The 18,763-nt window shown below is 45.5% G+C and overlaps 1 protein-coding gene across 1 annotated transcript in view; it reads right to left on the bottom strand.

The window, feature by feature from the left end:
• NRDC (nardilysin convertase) overlaps nt 1-18,763 on the bottom strand; it is a 2,150,332-nt gene that overhangs the window by 458,002 nt on the left and 1,673,567 nt on the right. The window contains exons 23-24 of the mRNA XM_078670713.1: nt 13,940-14,102; nt 13,445-13,476 (exon numbers count right to left, since the gene is read on the bottom strand). Of these exons, the coding sequence (XP_078526839.1) occupies nt 13,445-13,476; nt 13,940-14,102 (195 nt within the window). The remainder of the gene's footprint in view (nt 1-13,444; nt 13,477-13,939; nt 14,103-18,763) is intronic.

The following is an 18,763-nucleotide window of genomic DNA, read 5'->3' as shown; positions in this document are numbered from 1 at the left end:
AAAGTACAGCAGGTACCCAGAGTCAGTGGGCAGCTATATTGTGGCTCTCCTTTGAAGGTAAAGTTAGAGATAAGCTCCTCACTGTTAGAGATGAGGATGCTAATGATTACCAAGTCTTGAAAAATGCACTGATTGATGGGTTTGGCTTAACAACTGAACAGTACAGGTTAATGTTCAGAGACACCCAGAAAACTCAGGCTCAAGATTGGACTGACTTTGTTGATTGTGCCACTAAGGCTTTGGAAGGCTGGTTACTGGGAAGTAAAGTCACTGATTACACAGGATTGTATAATCTAATTATGAGAGAGCAAATCTTAAATAATTGTCAGAACCAGTTGTTGCATCAGCACTTGATTGACTCAGATCTGACCTCTCCCCAAGAATGGGGAAAGAAGGCAGACAGATGGGTCAGGACAAGGGTCAAGCAGCAGAACCAGGGTGGTGGCCAGAAGAAAGCAGACCAGAAGGGTAATGAGAATAAGCAAAATGACCAGAAGTCTTCAACAGGGCCCCAACAACCTAAGGAGGGTGGGTCCCAAAATTCCCAAAAGAAGAAGAATGATGGTCCTAAGAAACCATGGTGCCAATACTGTAAAAGTAAGACTCACTGGTTTAGTGAGTGCACCAAGAAAGGTCAAACTCCTACCACTACTGTCCCTAAGACACCTGCACCCCCTAGTACAGTTAGTAGTGGTAGTGTACCTCCCAAGGCTATAGTTGGGTAAACCCTGGGAACTGAGGTGGGTTCTGACTTAGTCAGAATTCCTACTTAGGCAGTTCTTGTTTGTACTGGGGACATGGATTTGACCCCTACTGTAAGTCCTAGTACTCTGGGCAAATACAGCAAACGCCTTTAATTAATGAAAAAATGGCTCAGGTCTACAGGGACACATGTGCCAGTGTCACTATGGTAACACCAGCATTTGTGGACCCTGACCAAATCATGCTAGGTTCAGACTACCTAGTGACCAATACTAGCAATGTCACTACCAATCACAGTATGGCAGTTGTTAATTTCACCTGAGGAGGGGTAACTGGCCTCAAAAGGGTTGTAGTTAGTTCAGACCTCCCAGTAGATTGTCTTTTGGGCAATGATTTGGAATCCTCACTGTGGTCAGATGTGGAGTACATGACTCATGTAGAAATGCTAGGTCTCTCCTCACATGTCCTTGCTGTGATTAGGTCACAGGCCAAGAAATGCCCAGCTGAACTAGAGCTGGATCCTGGAAGAATGGACCAGACACTAACCAAGATCAAGAGCAGTAGGGGTAAGGCTGAGCCTTCCCCCTGCCTCAGGTGTAGGATCAGCCCTCACAGGAGGCTGACCCAAAGACCCCAGAAGGAACTGTCCTAGAAGAGCTTGAACCTGAACAGGTTGAGTTTCTTGGGACAGGGGGACCTTCCAGGGCAGACTTGAGGCAGGCCCAGTTAGACTGTTCCTCCCTTGAACCCCTCATACAGCAGGCTGCTGCTGAACCTGCAGGGAATGCTACAGGTGCCCATAAGGTATATTGGGATGATGGACTCCTATACTCTGAGGCAAGAGACCCCAAACCTGGTGCTACCAGGAGGCTGGTCATCCCCTTGTCTCTTAGAGGTTTCCTTCTCACCTTATCCCATGAGATTCCCCTTGCAGGTCACTTAGGCCAGAACAAGACTTGGGACAGGCTTGCCCCACACTTTCACTGGCCTCATATGTCTGAGGACACTAAAGAGTTTTGTTGCTCATGTGTCACCTGCCAAGCCAGTGGCAAATCAGGTGGCACAACAAAGGCCCCCCTCATACCACTACCTGTGGTGGGGGTACCCTTTGAGAGAGTGGGGATAGACATTGTTGGACCAATGGACCCCCCAACAGCATCTGAGCACAGATTTATACTGGTGGTAGTGGATCATGCCACCAGGTATCCAGAAGCTATTCCCCTTAGGACCACTACAGCTCCTGTTGTGGCCAGGGCCCTACTTGGAGTTTTCTCCAGAGTGGGGTTTCGTAAGGAGGTTGTCTCTGACAGAGGTGCAAACTTCATGTCAGGATACTTGACTGCAATGTGGAAGGAGTGTGGTGTAAATTACAAATTTACCACACCCTATCACCCACAGTGCAATGGGATTGTTGAGAGATTCAACAAGACCCTCAAAGGGATGATAAAAGGGTTACCTGAAAAGCTTAGGCGAAGATGGGACATCCTTTTACCCTGCCTCCTGTTTGCTTACAGAGAGGTCCCACAGAAGGGGGTTGGCTACAGTCCTTTTGAGCTTCTGTTTGGACATCCTGTAAGAGGACCCCTATGTCTGGTGAAGGAAGGATGGGAGTTACCTCTCAAAAAGCCTAAGCTTGACATAGTGGACTATGTACTTGGTCTCCGCTCCAGGATGGCAGAGTACATGGAGAAGGCATCCAAAAACCTTGAGGCCAGCCAAGAACTTCAAAAAGCTTGGCATGACCAAAAGGCTGTCCTAACTGTGTATCATGCAGGACAGAAGGTGTGGGTGTTGGAGCCAGTGGCCCCAGCAGCTCTCCAAGACAAGTGGTCTGGACCCCATACCATCATTGAGCAAAAGGGAGAAGTCACCTACCTGGTGGACATGGGAACTCCCAGGAACCCCCACAGGGTGCTTCATGTAAACAGGCTCAAGGCATTTGTCAACAGGGAGGACATGGGCTTGCTCATGGCCACAGATGAGGGGCAGGAGGAAGAGAGTGACCCTCTCCCAGACCTGCTCACTCAGAACCCTGATGATGGGTCAGTAGATGGTGTAGTCTTTTCTGACAGCCTCTCTGAACATCAACAAGAGGATTGAAACAGGTTCTTCAATCCTTTAGACAAATGTTCTCACTGACACCCAGTCAGAAAAACTGGTGCACCCTTGAGGTGGACACTGGTGACAGTCTGCCTATAAAGAGTAAAATCTACAGGCAACCTGACCACGTCAGGGACTGCATTAAGAAAGAAGTTCAAAAGATGTTGGAATTGGGAGTCATTGAACCCTCAGAGAGCCCTTGGGCTAGTCCTGTAGTTCTAGTGCGAAAACCTCACACCCAGGATGGTAAGAGAGAGATGAGGTTTTGTATAGACTACAGGGGTCTCAATGCTGTCACTAAGACAGATGCCCATCCAATACCTAGGGCAGATGAACTGATAGACAAGTTGGCTTCTGCAACTTTCTTAAGTACATTTGACCTAACAGCTGGTTATTGGCAGATCAGGTTAGCTGAGGATGCCAAGGCCAAAACAGCATTTTCTACCCCAGGAGGTCATTACCAATTTGTGGTGATGCCCATTGGTTTGAAAAATGCACCTGCCACTTTTCAAAGGTTGGTGAACCAAGTTCTCACTGGGTTGGATGACTTTTGTGCAGCATATCTAGATGATATTGCTGTCTTTAGCTCCACCTGGGAGGATCACCTGATCCACCTGAGGAAAGTTTTGGAGGCCCTGCAAAAGGCAGGCCTCACTATCAAGGTTACCAAGTGCCAGATAGAGCAGAGTCAGGTTGTGTACCTGGGCCACCTTGTAGGCGGAGGCCAGGTTCAACCATTGGAGAGCAAGATACAGGCCATAAAGGACTGGGCTCCTCCAACCACCCAGACACAGGTCAGAGCTTTCTTGGGCCTGTCTGGTTACTATAGGAAGTTTGTCAAGAATTATGGGTCCATTGTGACACCACTTAATGACCTGACAAGCAAGAAAATGGCAAAGAAAGTTCAGTGGACAGTTAGCTGTCAGAAGGCATTTGATGACCTAAAGCAGGCCATGTGTACTGCACCTATTCTCAAGAGTCCCGACTACTCCAAAACCTTCATTGTCCAAACAGATGCATCTGAGTTGGGTGTGGGAGCTGTTCTATCTCAACTGAATATTGATGGTCATGACCAGCCCATTGCTTTTATAAGCAGAAGAGAGAAACGTTGGTCAGCTATTGAGAGGGAGGCCTTTGCTGTGGTTTGGGCCCTGAAGAAGTTGAGGCCATACTTGTTTTGAATTCACTTCAGGATTCAGACCGACCATAAGCCCCTCTTATGGCTAAATCAGATGAAGGGTGAAAACCCCAAACTTCTTAGGTGGTCCATTTCCCTACAGGGGATGGACTTTACAGTGGAGCACAGACCAGGGACTGACCATGGCAATGCAGATGGTCTCTCCAGATATTTCCACTTAGAACAGGAAGACTCACCTGGTCAAGGTTAGTTTAATGTCCCTAAGTTTGGGGGGTGGGGGGTTATGTAGGAGAGTGGGGTCTGCAATCCTATGGTCACCCCAGATTTTTGCTTTGCGCTTCACTGGTTTACGACTTCCCTGGCTGTGGGCCTGCTAATCAGACCCACAGCCTAGCTGTTCTCTCTCTAAATTGACAACCATGTACTTTAGGTGCATTTACCAATTGGTACTGGGCCACCTTATCAGTCCCTGTACAGTGTACCTTAGGTATCCAGGGCATAGGTGTACCCAGGGCCTACATGGGGCTGAAGCATGTATTATGCCACCCCTGGCTGGCTATCTAAAACTGACACAACTGGCTGCAAGACAGCTGGGGCAAGTTGGTGTAATCACCCTTTGCTATAGATATAGTATACCTATATCTAAACCTAAAATGGACACATATATTCCTATCACTCACTCCTATGGCAGGCCTTATCAATCCTGGAGGCAGAGTGCTTGGAATTATGTGAGATGGTGCTCTGGCATGAGCTGAGCCCGTCTGCAGCTTGCGGAACCAAGTCCTAATAGCTGTTCCATGATAACGCTATACCATATACTCTTAAGTGCATTATAATCCTCGCGGTTAAATGCTAACTCTGGTATAACGTTATCAAAACATGTCGAGTAAGGTGTCATACAATTTGGAATACTACCCCCTCGCCAATTCTGGCGACGGGGGTAGCATTCCACCCTTCTAGAGGGACACGACATGTATGTAACTGTGAACCCCGGTTAAAGTTAACTCGAGCCTTGGCATCACAAAATGGATGCTGCCACCACAGACACAAGTCTGACCTCCTGCTGCTGGGCTGCTAGCACCACCCCAGACAGGATTTTGTGTATTGAGGTAGGGAGGCCTGAAAGGAATGAGACATGCCTGGGGCACACAAGGTGTCCTGTGCATACACCGGTTCAAACCAGTTGCTGGGGCATCCCTGCCCCAGCTCTGGCGCGAAACCGGACAAAGGATAGGGGGTGTAGCCACCCCCCTTCCTGGTCCCACCCAGGGGAGGGACCTAGTCAGTAGTGCAGCCCCCTTTAGGAGAATAAAGGTAGGAGCTGGTCCCATTCCAGATTAGATTAATTCTGAACAACTCTACAAGAAGAAACTCTGGACTTCGATGTTCTGCTCCACAGAAGACTGAAGAAATCTCCCTTGTGGGCAAGGAGTGTCCACCCTGCACAAGCAGGCACCATCAAGCTTCCAGCGACTTCACTTTGTCGTCTTCCCTCGAGGATCCAGACTTCAGAGCCCGACGAGACCCGGATTCCCAGACCTCTCCGACCTCAACCTACATCTGCAGCTGCAGCTAAGCTGAGACCAGTGGGTGCGACGAGACACGTGGGACCGGCCATCTTGAAAGAAACTGCACTTCGCTTCCAGCACGACTCCCGAGGTAAACTCGACCAAGTGCTTTGGGGATTGAGAAGCCCCAGCCCCGAGCAGCTCCTGCACCGAAGATCAGCCCTCCAGCTTCCACGAGATCTGCGTGGGCCCTTCTGCTTGTTTGCTGCTCGACACTTTGTCTGGTCACTTGCCGGCTGGCTAGTGGCCTCTTAGACGACGAACTTTGAAACCTTCACTGCTGGTCTGGTTGCTCCAGACTGGCCCTGGCTCCCTTCCAAAAGAGGAGCACCCTGGACCCTCCTGGTCCACTCCAGACACCGTTTCCACTCACCGCGTGGGTTGCCTTTGCCAAGGCCTGTTGACGCCGAATCCGGATCCAACACCGCCGACAGCGAGAGCCTGCGTGGGACAGCTCGTGCCTCCATCCTGGTCGTCAAAGACACCTCCTGGTCCACGTGGCTGCAGAGATAAGCGTCCGCTCTTCACCTGATCGCGACGACAGCACCTGGTTCCTTCCTGGTTCCACACCGGTCACTGGCTAGTGACTTTGAACACTGTCCCCTCTGCTTTCAGGTCCTCTTCTTCACCGATCCACCCTTGGATCGCACCGGACATCTTCCTCCTGGTCGCCTGCAGCATCTTTTCCTCCAGGCTCCATAGACTTCAACGCGAGAACCCGACACACTTTGGCACCTATGCACCCGCAGCCCGTGGGTGAGGTAACGAGAGCATTTCGGTGCTCAAGGGTAGTTTAACTGTCCTAGTGTCCAGTTCCACAGTCGTTTTAGTATTAACTAGTCAGGATTGTCCGTACTCACCTTTAACTTGAACTGTACTGTCCATAGACGTTGTTACGCATCTCGCGTGTGAGTTCACACTCTGCACACGCGTCCCGTGGGCCTCCTATTACTTACCTAAGGTGAAGATAGCGTAGTCCTAGCGAACCTACAGCCTCTGGACAGCTCCTTTCCTTCTATCGACTTTCACATTCCACTTACTTAGTATATGGTTTGTCGTGCCCCTAGGGAACCATTGTAATTTTGTGCAACTTGTCGTATTTTTCTTAAGAGATTGTCATGTGCTTAGCCCTCTGACCTCAGAAAGAGTTCAGAGGTGTTGTTATTAATAAATATTGTGTTTATTTTCATAACAACCTGTGTGGTGTCCTTTCATCTGGTATTCAAGGGGTTATATTGTGGTAAAACAGCTGGCTTCACATCCCAAAAGAGTTTAGCCTAAGACTGCTTTGTCCATGCTACCATTAGGATAGTTGGTCTATAAGGTTGACTTACAACCAATCAACATAAGGGTTGTTTGGACTGATACAAGGTGTTCACTAGAACTATTGAGCATCATATATCAGGCCAACTTCTCACATAGATTATACTATTCGGATTAATATTATATTATAAACTATATACCAAGTTGTAGTTAATGTGCAATTATATTCCACTAAGGCAAATTGTCTCTTTTCTGTTTAATTTTGTAAGGTCTGATCATCAGTGCTCAATCAAGTGCATAACGAGGAGAGACACCCTAATATCAATATAAAATATGGCTGCCTTTAATTCAAGAGGTCAGTATGACTCCATCTATACTGAAATAGATAATGATAATAGATAGATAGCATTGATTTAACGAGGATTTACCTACTATTGCAGAGATACCACAGACTGCTCAAGTCGTCAACTCAAATGACCAAGCCAATTATTGAACAAATCTTAAGTTAAGGTGTCAATATCGATGAGGTAAGTAGGCACCTAGCCTAGAAGCTTGTATAAAGATGGGTTAGAGACAAACTATTAGCTTGTTATAAGAAATTAAATATATTCGTTTGGTTTTTAGGTAGTCAAAAATCTCCTGGATTTATTTGCTAGGTCCCTAGATGCTGATCTGAATATCACTCCTTTGGATAGAGGTATATATAGTTTTGTTATCAGTAGATGTTGATCTGAAATATCCCTCTTTCGGCTAGAGATGTATATAGTCTGGTTACCAACAAGTAAATAAGGGTCTAGGTATATTACTACTGAAATATAGAGTTGACCTCAAAGAATGGACAATTGATGAGGTATTTCCAAATGGATGTACTTCTTTCCCTCGTAGAGACTTTTCATGTAGCGAATTGAAGTCCCTGTCAATAAAATTAAAGATCGGCGGTATTGTTCATATTACAAATAGGAAAGAGGTAAATCATATAGTAATTAGTGTAGCTAACTATTTATGGTTAGATAATTTTTTTATCCCTCCTTATAGATAAATGTGTGAAGTATACAAATTTGTATTTTTCAATCTCTAAATTTAGATATCTAACAAAGAGAGTAATGCTAGCAAAAATCTCTACTGAAAAGTTCATAAGGATTATATAACATTGGGTGAGTTTTTGATTAAAATGGAAGTTGATGTTCTAGCCAATTATTTTATTAATTAACTGGTCAACTGCAAAGTTTTAATAAGATCAAAATAATAGTATATTATTTTGTAATGCATGGACATATATCACAATGTGGGTGTAATAGAGATTGTGTGTTATTATTTTTACACATTAACTGTATAGTGTTATATGTTGTGATTCACAGTAAGGGTCGGATTCAGTGCTCTAAGATTATGCATCTAAGGGATCAGTTGTAAGGTGTACACATGTTATTGTTGTAATATGCACGTAAGCTCTAGACCACAATGAAATTTTAACATAAGCTGAAACCTTTATTTTTCTTTGTAGTAACCACTGGTATGAAAACCCTGAAGAAGGCTTTGCCGAAACGCAACTATAACCAATGTTTTTAGAATTGGCAAAAAATATTATTTCTATCTCTCTTTTTTTGTGTCTAGTTTAACAGAGAGTAGATACTTCACTGTAGATTGATCTTGACTACTCTATCTACAACAACTGAAGACAGATCTTCACAGGTTATTCCACAATATATGAGAATCGGTGGTTCTAAGATGTTTAATGTCTCATGCAACAATCTGTGGTTTAAGGATGAATAATCATGTTTGAAGTTCTAATTTTATGAAAAGAACAAACTATATGTAACAAGTATATTTATAAATATTTTTCTATTTTGAAATACGTTGAAAAAGAGAAAAATAATAAGAAAAAATAAAACAATTATTTTTCTAAATCAGTTGTATTGTCTGTATATTATAATTTGCTTGGTAGTCTAAAGTTTATTTGCTTTAATAATATTATCCAGCACTGAACCTGGTGCAAAATACTTTCCAAATGCAAACTTCATCCTGGCCCACTCCAGGCTGGGGGACTCACAGCCGGGAACAAGAGACACAGCAACCAGATGCCTGCACTGACAATGCGTCCACCATTCAGGGTCAAACAATCCCGGTTTCTAAGTCAACAAACCCAAGCTTTATAATCTCAATACACACTAGAAGGTTCTGAGAGGTGTTCCTCTGCACCAAGGAAACCTACTAGAATTGGCCACCTTCCGTGTCAGCATTCCAAGGCAAAGGAGTTCTCACGTTCTTTTTGCATTTTCATGTGTCCCAGCCTTTATCTTAATGAAGCTTACAAAAGTCTCTGACAGTACATTCAACAATAACAAAGCAACCTTGAACCTGAATAACTTAAACAACTTGAGTAATCTGGGGGCCTGCCTGGGAGCGCAAAAAGCTCAAGCAAGATAGAGTTAGAATTCAAGATGACTTGAGGGCATGTCAAAGCCAATAGTGAGAACTTCATAATACTTCCCAATGTACAATATAATGCACATTTGTGCACCATTGCTCATAACACTGCACTCGGAGACCAAAATTACATTCCACCGCTCTTTCTTGTGCTTTCAAATGGACAGCCTACACGATCTGTTCTTAGCAAGCTGTTCTACTCTGTGACATCTCCCACATTAAAATTACAAGAAATCTTTAAGGGGAAACATGCACATGCAAGGAAATGATCGTACTAGGGTAAATAAAACACCAAAAGTCAATTAAAATCATGGCAGTCAAAGGTCATCGTGTGGTTTCAAACCATGCGAGTGCCTCTAGCACTACACTGATCCAGCTGGAGTCCGGAGCCGAAAACGCAGAACCCATGGGGACTCCTCCATTATCTGAGCCTGCGGGGCCCAAATGTGTGCCGCCAGGGTCAGGCTGCCCAAATATGGTGTCGATAAAGCTCAGGGGAATGATTCTGTTAAGGAGTACAGAGGTGGGAATCCTGATACTATATTCAAAAAACAAAACCTCTGACACCATAGATACCAGTCTTCTTTTACACCAGTTGGATTTTTTATTTATCCCTGGTTTGCAATTAAATGCACATTAAACATATTTTTTGTTTTTACCAAGACAATATGAACCAAAATTACATTAAACACATCACATCAAGACAGGTGACTATACACTTTGCACAAGACAGATGACTGTGCAATTTATAAACATAGAACTGTACAATTAGACAGGCAAATGAAAGTCCTACTCCTTTCTTAAAACGTGGTACGGGGACTCCTCTCATTAAGGTCCTCACAATACACTAATATTTTGTAATAACAACAGTTCTGGGCGTAGATTTATCCTGGGTTTTTGTTAGGCTCGCCTCTCCGAATAGTGTAACCAACGTGTTTCGACCTTCTGTATGGCGCTTCTTGTACCAGAGGTCTTGATCAGGGTGGGGTGTTTAACAAGGAGGACTTGTAGTACCTGTGTGTAGAATGGGTGGGAACTAATCAGAAACTTGTTCTATATGTGATATTTATAAGTGAAGATTCCTTGTGAAAGGAGCCTAACATACCAATTCTTGTCCTTTAGATTGCGTAAGACTTCTAAACTCAAAGGGGGTAATGGTCTTATGGCTGGGAATATTAAAGCTAGGGTTTTATACACTACTTAGAGTAAAAGGCTAGTTTTCTAGTAAGTCCTGCACAGGGACAACATGTCTTGGTAAAAACCAAAAATAAGTTTAATGTGCATTTAATTGCAAACCAGGGATAAAATAAACAATCCAACTGGTGTAAAAGAAGGCTGGTATCTATGGTGTCAGAGGTATGTTTTGAATACAAATATGGCATACATGGCATCATAGAATTCCTTTAGCTGGGCGGGGGTCGCTCCCGGACCCAGGAGGGCAGGGAAACTCAAAGCTGACCAAGGCACCTGAGTGGGGCTTCGAACGCCGATGTTCCTCCGCCTCGTCATGAGACGAGTGTGGCGAAGTCGAAGCACGCTTTGACTTCTTATGTTTCTTGTCGTGCCTCTTACCTGACTTCGACGAAGAGGACTTCGATTCACCAAGGGGTGTGGTGCCGGACTCTGTCCCGCCAGCAGCTTTATGAACTGCTCCCTCAAAGCCTTTGGCGCCACTGCCCGGCAATCAGAGCACGACTGAGTCGTGGTCATGCTCCAGGCGTCAGAGACACACTAAGGGTGGCATCCGTGACCGACATTGTGTGGTGAGAGGGGCTGCACAGTTTGAACCCCGAGGTATTCTTACTCGACAACCTACACACCAAAAGAAGTCGACAAGGTGTAAAAAAAAGAAAAAAGAGTAAAAAAAATGACAGAGGCTAGCTTTCTTCAAAGGATCTGCACTGGCTGGCACGGAAAGAAAAGAACGGACGTCAGAGCATCGGAGTGGTGGTTATATTGATGACACGGACGTCACCACCAAGCCGTCGCGCAGTCTACTGACGCAACCTACTGGCGCACAGGGGTAATGCTGAGAAAAATCAAGCATATCCAGCCTGACGCCTGGAAGTTGAAAGGTAATGAATCTGCAGCTAGATGTCTCGATCAGATGTGGGCCCGCGCACTCACTGTGGTGGAAGGGGGAGATGTGGAGGGAGGATACAGTGTTCCCCACCAGCACCAAGGATTTCTATTGCTCCAGGCAAGATGGTCTGTAGCTCAGAGAGGAGCGTTCACCATCTTGGCCCGTTTGGTCATGCCCTCTGGTATAAATTTCATACCCTCTGATGAACATTTTCCACTTCTCTTTGGAAATTATCACAATGAGCAGTGATTCTCTTGTGGGAACTCACGCCCAGGTGGCTCATGCCATAAGCCTTGTATTGCTACATGGGAAGTGGGAATACGTTTTCTTACAAAACTGCACATAACAAAGTCACAAAAACTCCATTGAGATGTCAAGACGCAAGAGTTCAGGACTTGTTTAGGTAATGCACTGCTGTTACTAAAAAGGGCAGACTGTTCTAGCATGATGTGTAGAAAAGCACTGGCCTATGATTAACAGAAGCTCAGTGATTACTCACTTAGATCAGCTCCTCCTTGGTAGGAAAGCATTTTTGATAGGTATTGATAAGTAGGCAGCTAGGATAAACTCAGAGTGACTTTTTGGTGTGATACAGAGACTGATACTTGGGTTTCCTATGAGGAAGACTATATGGAAGGGGCAATCCTATAAACAGATGTTGATAGCTAAATATGCCTAGTGCAGGTGTGTATGTCTTGGTCTTAACATAACTTACCTACAAAATGACCTGAAGCACTGGGAAACCCAGCAAACTTCATGTAGATGTGAGTAAAGCACAGGATTACCTCGGGTCAGTCCTCAGCTAGCTCCACTGGTGGAACCCCCTGGCCTCATGTCCAGTCTGTCACTGGCTGCCAGCTCAGAATGACAGTAACAATTGTCATTAGGTGTCTGTGCTTGGGATGGCTATCTTAAGTAGGGAAATGCATTAGTGTTCCCCATGCACATGGAGAAATCTACCTGCACATCAGGGCCATGGATTTTTTTTTTTTAAGAACAACCGATTTGGGAATTTAAACACTTCATCCTTGAAACCAACTTGTGCAGCGGCAGGGCTTAGAGATCTCTACCAGGTAGGTGGGGATACTTAAAAAGGTGAGGAGATCTCTGGCTTGGAGGCTGCCCTACATGATATAAGTAACTCAGTTGGTGTGCTTTTAGGGTAGGGAAGCCAATTTTGAACTCTACAGGCTCATATTGTTGTTCTTCAGCAATGAGACATCTCATCTTTCAACCACAAATTAACTCAGTCTCTTCAAACACCTCAGCAATAGAACCTCAACTAACTGCCATAGCATAACATGTCCAGTAGTGCCTTTAGAACAGTTCCAATATCATTTTTAAGCAGAGAGGCAAAAAATGGTTAAGTACTCAATGCTTTCCCATCCATTGAAGTAGTCTATTGCAGCACAGGTACATCTTAAACTGAGTTTTCTTCATATATCAGTTGTAGAAACAATTAAAATTGACCAACAACTTATACTCCCATGCAAGCAATCATATGGAATGCCATGATCTTTAACAATATAAAATCCTGAATGTCCAACCATTTTTCAATTCCTTGCTCCCAATTTCCAGTTGATGACAAAGTGGTGTCTCATAAACGGTAGGTCCATGGTAGACACTACACTTTTAACTTTTACAAAATGAATTCTAGATACAGGATAATTATGTACATCACATGTCTGTGCAGCAGAACCAGACTGCAACACCCTAGATCCATTGGGAACATCTGAAATCTTGAAAAGGTCAAAATAAAAGTTGTAATATTGCAAAGTGTTTTTGAAGGAACTCAAGTCTTGCAGTCTATGGCACATAAAAGAGGGAACCAATGGCAAGACAAGTGACCATGAAATTATTATCACTCGTCATCAATTCCAGTGCTGCAACTGTGGATACGCAGTACCTCATGAAGCTCATTCTCTGTAAAAAGCTTCTGACATTCTGTACTAGCAATTAAGGATATTTCAAGAACAGAAGATTCTGTCTTGGCTAATATTCATCAGAAATGTTATCAGTTCAAATAAAAATGTTGTCTACAGTAAAAAGTTACATTTGGAAACTAGATAATTGTGAGACAAAAAACACGCACAATAAAGCAAATAATTTGGAAACTAGATAATTGTGAGACAAAAAAACACGCACAATAAAGCAAATAATACTCACTCTGTAACATAATTCAAGAATTCTGTTGATTGCTAAAAGAAGGAAGCGAAAACAGTAAAATTGTTAATTCACAAGACTTTTGTAATATAGCAAATTTAGTCAGAGGCCAATAAAAACGATTTTTTCAAAAAAATTGTAAGCAGGAGTGCAGAGGCTGCACTCCAACGCAATGTAACACCTACATGCTCCGAATTATAGTTGTCCTTTAAACTGGCAATAAAAGATGAAACTGGTGTTCGCCTATTCACCTTCCTCATGAAATCAAAGAGCAGTGCACATTGATTTATCAATGAATTGCTACCTAAAGCAACCTCTGCAAGAGGTCATGCTGAGCATGAGATTTAAGTTGATAGGGCACACACAGTCATTTACCAATTCATATTAAAGCATTTAACAATTCTTGTGTTTATCTGAACAATCTTGCCCACAAAATAAAATTGATAACATCAGTTCTTTCATTATTCTGACATCCTTTCTTACCCTACCAATACTTACTTTGCTGGTAAAGTTTCCCTGTACTAGACCCTCAGCAAACATATGTGATTTGAAGTCCTCCACAAAGGTAAGCAGAGATTCAATGCTCAGTCCTTTCATTAAAGCGTTGTACTTCTCAATCATGGACCATCGGGCATGCTCCAAAATCATAAGACGCACATCTCTGCAAAAAAAGAAAATTCATGTTAATCTAAGACTCATCCAACATTTGGGCTGTTCTCCAACCCCCCTAGGCAAATAAAAACATGCAGATCAGGCTAACATAGGCTCTTAGTGCCTGAACAGAGGGACTACCATGTTGGAAAAAAACATGAGCGTGTGCACACACACACACGCACCCTCCTCCTCCTCCACCACCACCACCACCTCCACTACCCCACAAGTCTGACATGAGTCCAACATGGTTGAACCTCTGAACCGTGCATAGGAGTATAATTAGTGAATTCTGAAGATGTCTTCATACAATCAACAGGTCAAAACATGTAAGTGATGCTACCATTACATGTTCGGTATGAAAATAGACTGTACCTGCTGTGGGATTATATTAGGAACCACATGCGGCAACTTTGATGTTAAAAATTAGCATTGTAAACTTTAACTGCTCCATGCCATTCTATCCTATTCTCAAAGTGACTTTACTTGTGCACATCATTTCAATTTCAGATTTATTAAAAACTAATTATATCTGGTGGGGAATGTGTGGCAATTGTGGTGGTGTGAACAGTTACACTTTCCTAGGAATATTGCTCAGTTATGCCAGGAAATGGAGCCAGTGCAGTAGTTGGGTGTCTCTGATGGTTTGACCTCAGTCCAAGATGCCGCTCGGTGCCTTGGGAGGTACCAGGGTAGCTTGAGGAAGGCCTGCACAGAGGACACCGCACACCTAGATGAGTGAAGGCACCAGTCACCTCACCCTGTGAAAGCCCTGAGAGAGACCACGGAAAGGTGAAAAGTCTGGCCCCAAGTCCAACATTATGAGGTGCAGGCCACTGGTGACCAGGCCTGTAAAGGTGCCAGGAAAAGAAAGATTTGAGGTAGAAGGATCAGGAGTGAAGGTCGACAATCCCCAGCTATACACAGCATAAAAGATACTATGTGGGGGCAATCTTTGCCTATGAGTAATGGTGCAAGGTTCCACCCTCAGAGTGCATGACTGGTGAGATGTGTGAAAAGGTGAGGTGCTCACTTTTATATTGGAATCCCGCACTGGGGCGCCCCAGAGCAGCACTGCCCCTTCATTGGTGGTAACTCTCTTCAGGGAGCTCACAGAGACAAAACAGGCTTATGCACTGGTATGCAACTTCATGTTGTATTGCAACAACTTGCTTGAGAAGAACAAGTTACTTACCTTCGGTAACGCTTTGTCTGGTAGATACAGTATCTGCCTGTGGATTCCTCACCTTGTGAATATCCCCCTGCGTCAGCAGCTTCCGGAAATTCTTTTTGTAGCTTCGCGCCGACGTGGACCGAAGTCACAGAGGCACGGCATCGCGCGCGACTCCGCTGACGTCACCGACCCCATATCAGGCCCACGCCGGCGTGATGACATCAGTTCCGCCCTTTTTTCCGTGCCTTCGATGGACACACGGACAGACCAATGGCAGTAGAATAATACATAGTATACACAGTACACAATGTCCAGATAACACACATAGTGCGAAAACAATAAGGGAAAGCAAAATGTAATAAAGATTTCCTTTGACAATAAATATATATAAATATATACAATAAACATGGTATACAAGAGTGGACAACGGGGAGGCGGGTGGGTCAGTGAGGAATCCACAGGCAGATACTGTATCTACCAGAAAAAGCGTTACCAAAGGTAAGTAACTTGTTCTTCTGATAGATACATCTGCCAGTGGATTCCTCACCTTGTGAGTAGATTCCCACAGCAGTCCCCACTCCCGGAGGAGGGTGTCCACTCTTCTATACCAAGAAATCTTGGAGGACAGAACGCGCAAAGTGGCCATCCCTCCTCACCTCACTATCTAAGCAGTAATGCTTCGCGAAAGTGTGGAGTGAGGCCCAAGTTGCGGCTCTGCAAATGTCCTCAACAGGCACACCTCTAGAAAGAGCAGATGTTGCAGACTTAGCTCTAGTAGAATGAGCCCTTATACCCTCTGGAGGTTCCTTACCCGCCAGGGAGTAGCAGATCTTGATGCATAAAATTATCCATCTTGAGAGCGTGCGCTTGTGCACAGATCTTCCTTTCCTGCAGCCAGCAAATCCAACGAACAGCTGGTCATCCAACCTGAACTCCCTTGTCCTGTCCAGGTAGAAGCTCACCGCCCTCTTAGGGTCCAAGCGATGAAGCCGGTCCTCCGCCTTGGAAGGGTGAGGGGGAGGATAAAAGGTAGGGAGGGTAACTGATTGCCCCAGGTGGAAAGGAGTTACCACCTTTGGCAGAAAAGCAGCCCAGGTCCTAAGAACCATTCGATCAGCATGAATGGATAAAAACGGGGGCTTGGAACTATGAGCTTGAAGCTCACTTACCCTCCTTGCCGAGGTAATTGCTACAAGGAAGATTGTCTTGAAAGACAAAAGTCTCAAGGGACATTAATGTAAGGGTTCAAAAGGTGAACCCATCAAGCATGTAAGGACAAGGTTCAAGCCCCACTGAGGTACAATAAAAGGAGTAGGCGGAAATTTATTGGTAAGGCCCTTGATGAATCATAAAACAATAGGTGACTTAAACAAAGAGGGCTGGTCAGGCAAACAAAGGAAAGCCGATAAAGCTGACAAATAACCCTTAATAGTTGCCACCGCAAAACCCTGCTGGGCCAAGGAAAGTGCAAATGGAAGAATACTGGACAAACGAGCCCTTAAAGGGTCAATGGACTTTTCCCCACACCAAGCAACGAACTTTGACCATCTATAAGAATAAATGGACTTAGTGGCGTCACGCCTGGCTGACTAAATGACATTCACCACATCGTGTGGGAGAGAAAAGGAACTCAGGTTGCCCCGTTCAATCTCCAGGCATGAAGGTGTAAGGTCTGGAGGTGGGGGTGTAGAACCTGCCCCTCCATCTGGGAGAGGAGATCTGCCCTGTGAGGGAGACAGAGCGGCGGGTGAGAGGAGAGGTGGAGAAGATCTGAGTACCACACCCTTCTTGGCCAATCCGGGGCGATCAATATAACTTGGGCCCGGTCTTGGCGAATTTTCCTCAGAACCCGAGGAACCAAGGGTATGGGAGGAAACGCATAAAGGAGTTACGAGTCCCAACTCAACTGAAATGCGTCCCCCAAGGCTCCCTGCATCGGAAACTGGAGGCTGCAGAATGACGGACAGTGAGCATTCTCGCGAGTGGCGAACAGGTCCACCCGAGGAGTTCCCCACGTCCGAAAGACGTGACGAACTACCTCTGGATGAAGCCTCCACTCGTGGTCGGCAGAGAACTGCCGACTGAGACTGTCTACACGAATGTTCAGAACTCCGGTCAGATGATTTGCCATCAGACAAATCTGATGGTCCTGGACCCAGGACCAGAGACGCAGAGCCTCTCTGCAGAGACACTGCGACCCCACTCCTCCCTACTTGTTGACATACCACATCGCGGTCGTGTTGTCCGTCAGGACCTGAACTGACCGCCCGCGAAGGGAAGGGAGGAAGGCCTTGAGCGCCAGACGTATCACCCGTAATTCCAGTAGGTTGATATGAAGCAACCTTTCCTCTGGAGAACAAAGACCCTTGACCTCCAGGTCTCCCAGATGAGCACCCCACCCTAGAATGGATGCATCCGTTATCACCGTGGCCACCGATGGAGGTAGTTGAAAATGGTTGACCAACAGAATGCAAGAAGCCATCAGACCGAACAGACGTAGGACCTTCAGGACTGGAACAACCGCTCCATTGTAGAATAAAGGAATCATTTCCTGTATGTCGCGAATCCTTTGAGGAGGGAATGCACGGCATACAGAAGTTTCCAGAACCGCACCTATGAACAGGTTGCGCTGGGAGGGCACCAGGTGAGATTTGGGTACATTTATCGAAAAACCCAACCTGTGCAACAACTGAGTTGTCTCCTGCAGGTGATTGAGCACCTTCCCCGGCGACTCTGCTTTGATCAGCCAGTCGTCCAGATACGGGAATACAGGTATCCCCGACCTCCTGAGATGTGCTGCCACCACCGCCATCACCTTGGTGAAGACTCGAGGCGCAATAGTAAGACCAAACGGAAGGACCGCAAACTGGTAGTGCTGCGACCCAACCGTAAAACGGAGATACTTCCTGTGCGACTTCAGGATGGGAATATGAAAATACGCATCCTGCAAGTCGATCGACACCATCCAGTCTCCTTCCAGCAGCGCTTGAAGAACCTGTGCAAGAGTGAGCATCTTGAACTTTTCCTGTTTCAGGTAAAGATTCAAGATCCTGAGATCCAGGATTGGGCGAAGCCTGCCATCCTTCTTGGGGATCAGAAAATACCGGGAGTAGCATCCCTGACCCCTTTCCTGCTCCGGAACCACCTCTATCGCACCTTTTCTGAACAGTGGCAGGACTTCTTCCTGCAGGAGAAGCAGGTGGCCTTCCGAACAAAAACCCTGGCAAGGAGGGCGAATTGGGAGAAACTCCCGAAAGGGAAGAGCATACCCATTCCCCACGAGATTGAGAACCCAAAGATCCGATGTAATCAATTCCCAATATCGTAGGAAATGGGTAAGCCGGCCCCCCACTGGAACACATGATCCGGAATGGCGGATCTAGGGCTGCTTCGCTGCATTGGCAGGGGTCTGGGACGGGGAAGAGGAGGAAGCTTGACGGCCTCGAGAACGGGCTCTTTGCTTGCCCCTATAAGACCTGTACAGCGTGTTTTGCTGC

Source organism: Lissotriton helveticus, chromosome 1_2, assembly GCF_964261635.1.
Source record: "Lissotriton helveticus chromosome 1_2, aLisHel1.1, whole genome shotgun sequence".
In the NCBI taxonomy this organism is placed as follows: Eukaryota; Metazoa; Chordata; class Amphibia; order Caudata; family Salamandridae; genus Lissotriton; species Lissotriton helveticus.
This window is presented reverse-complemented; position numbering and strand designations above follow the sequence as displayed.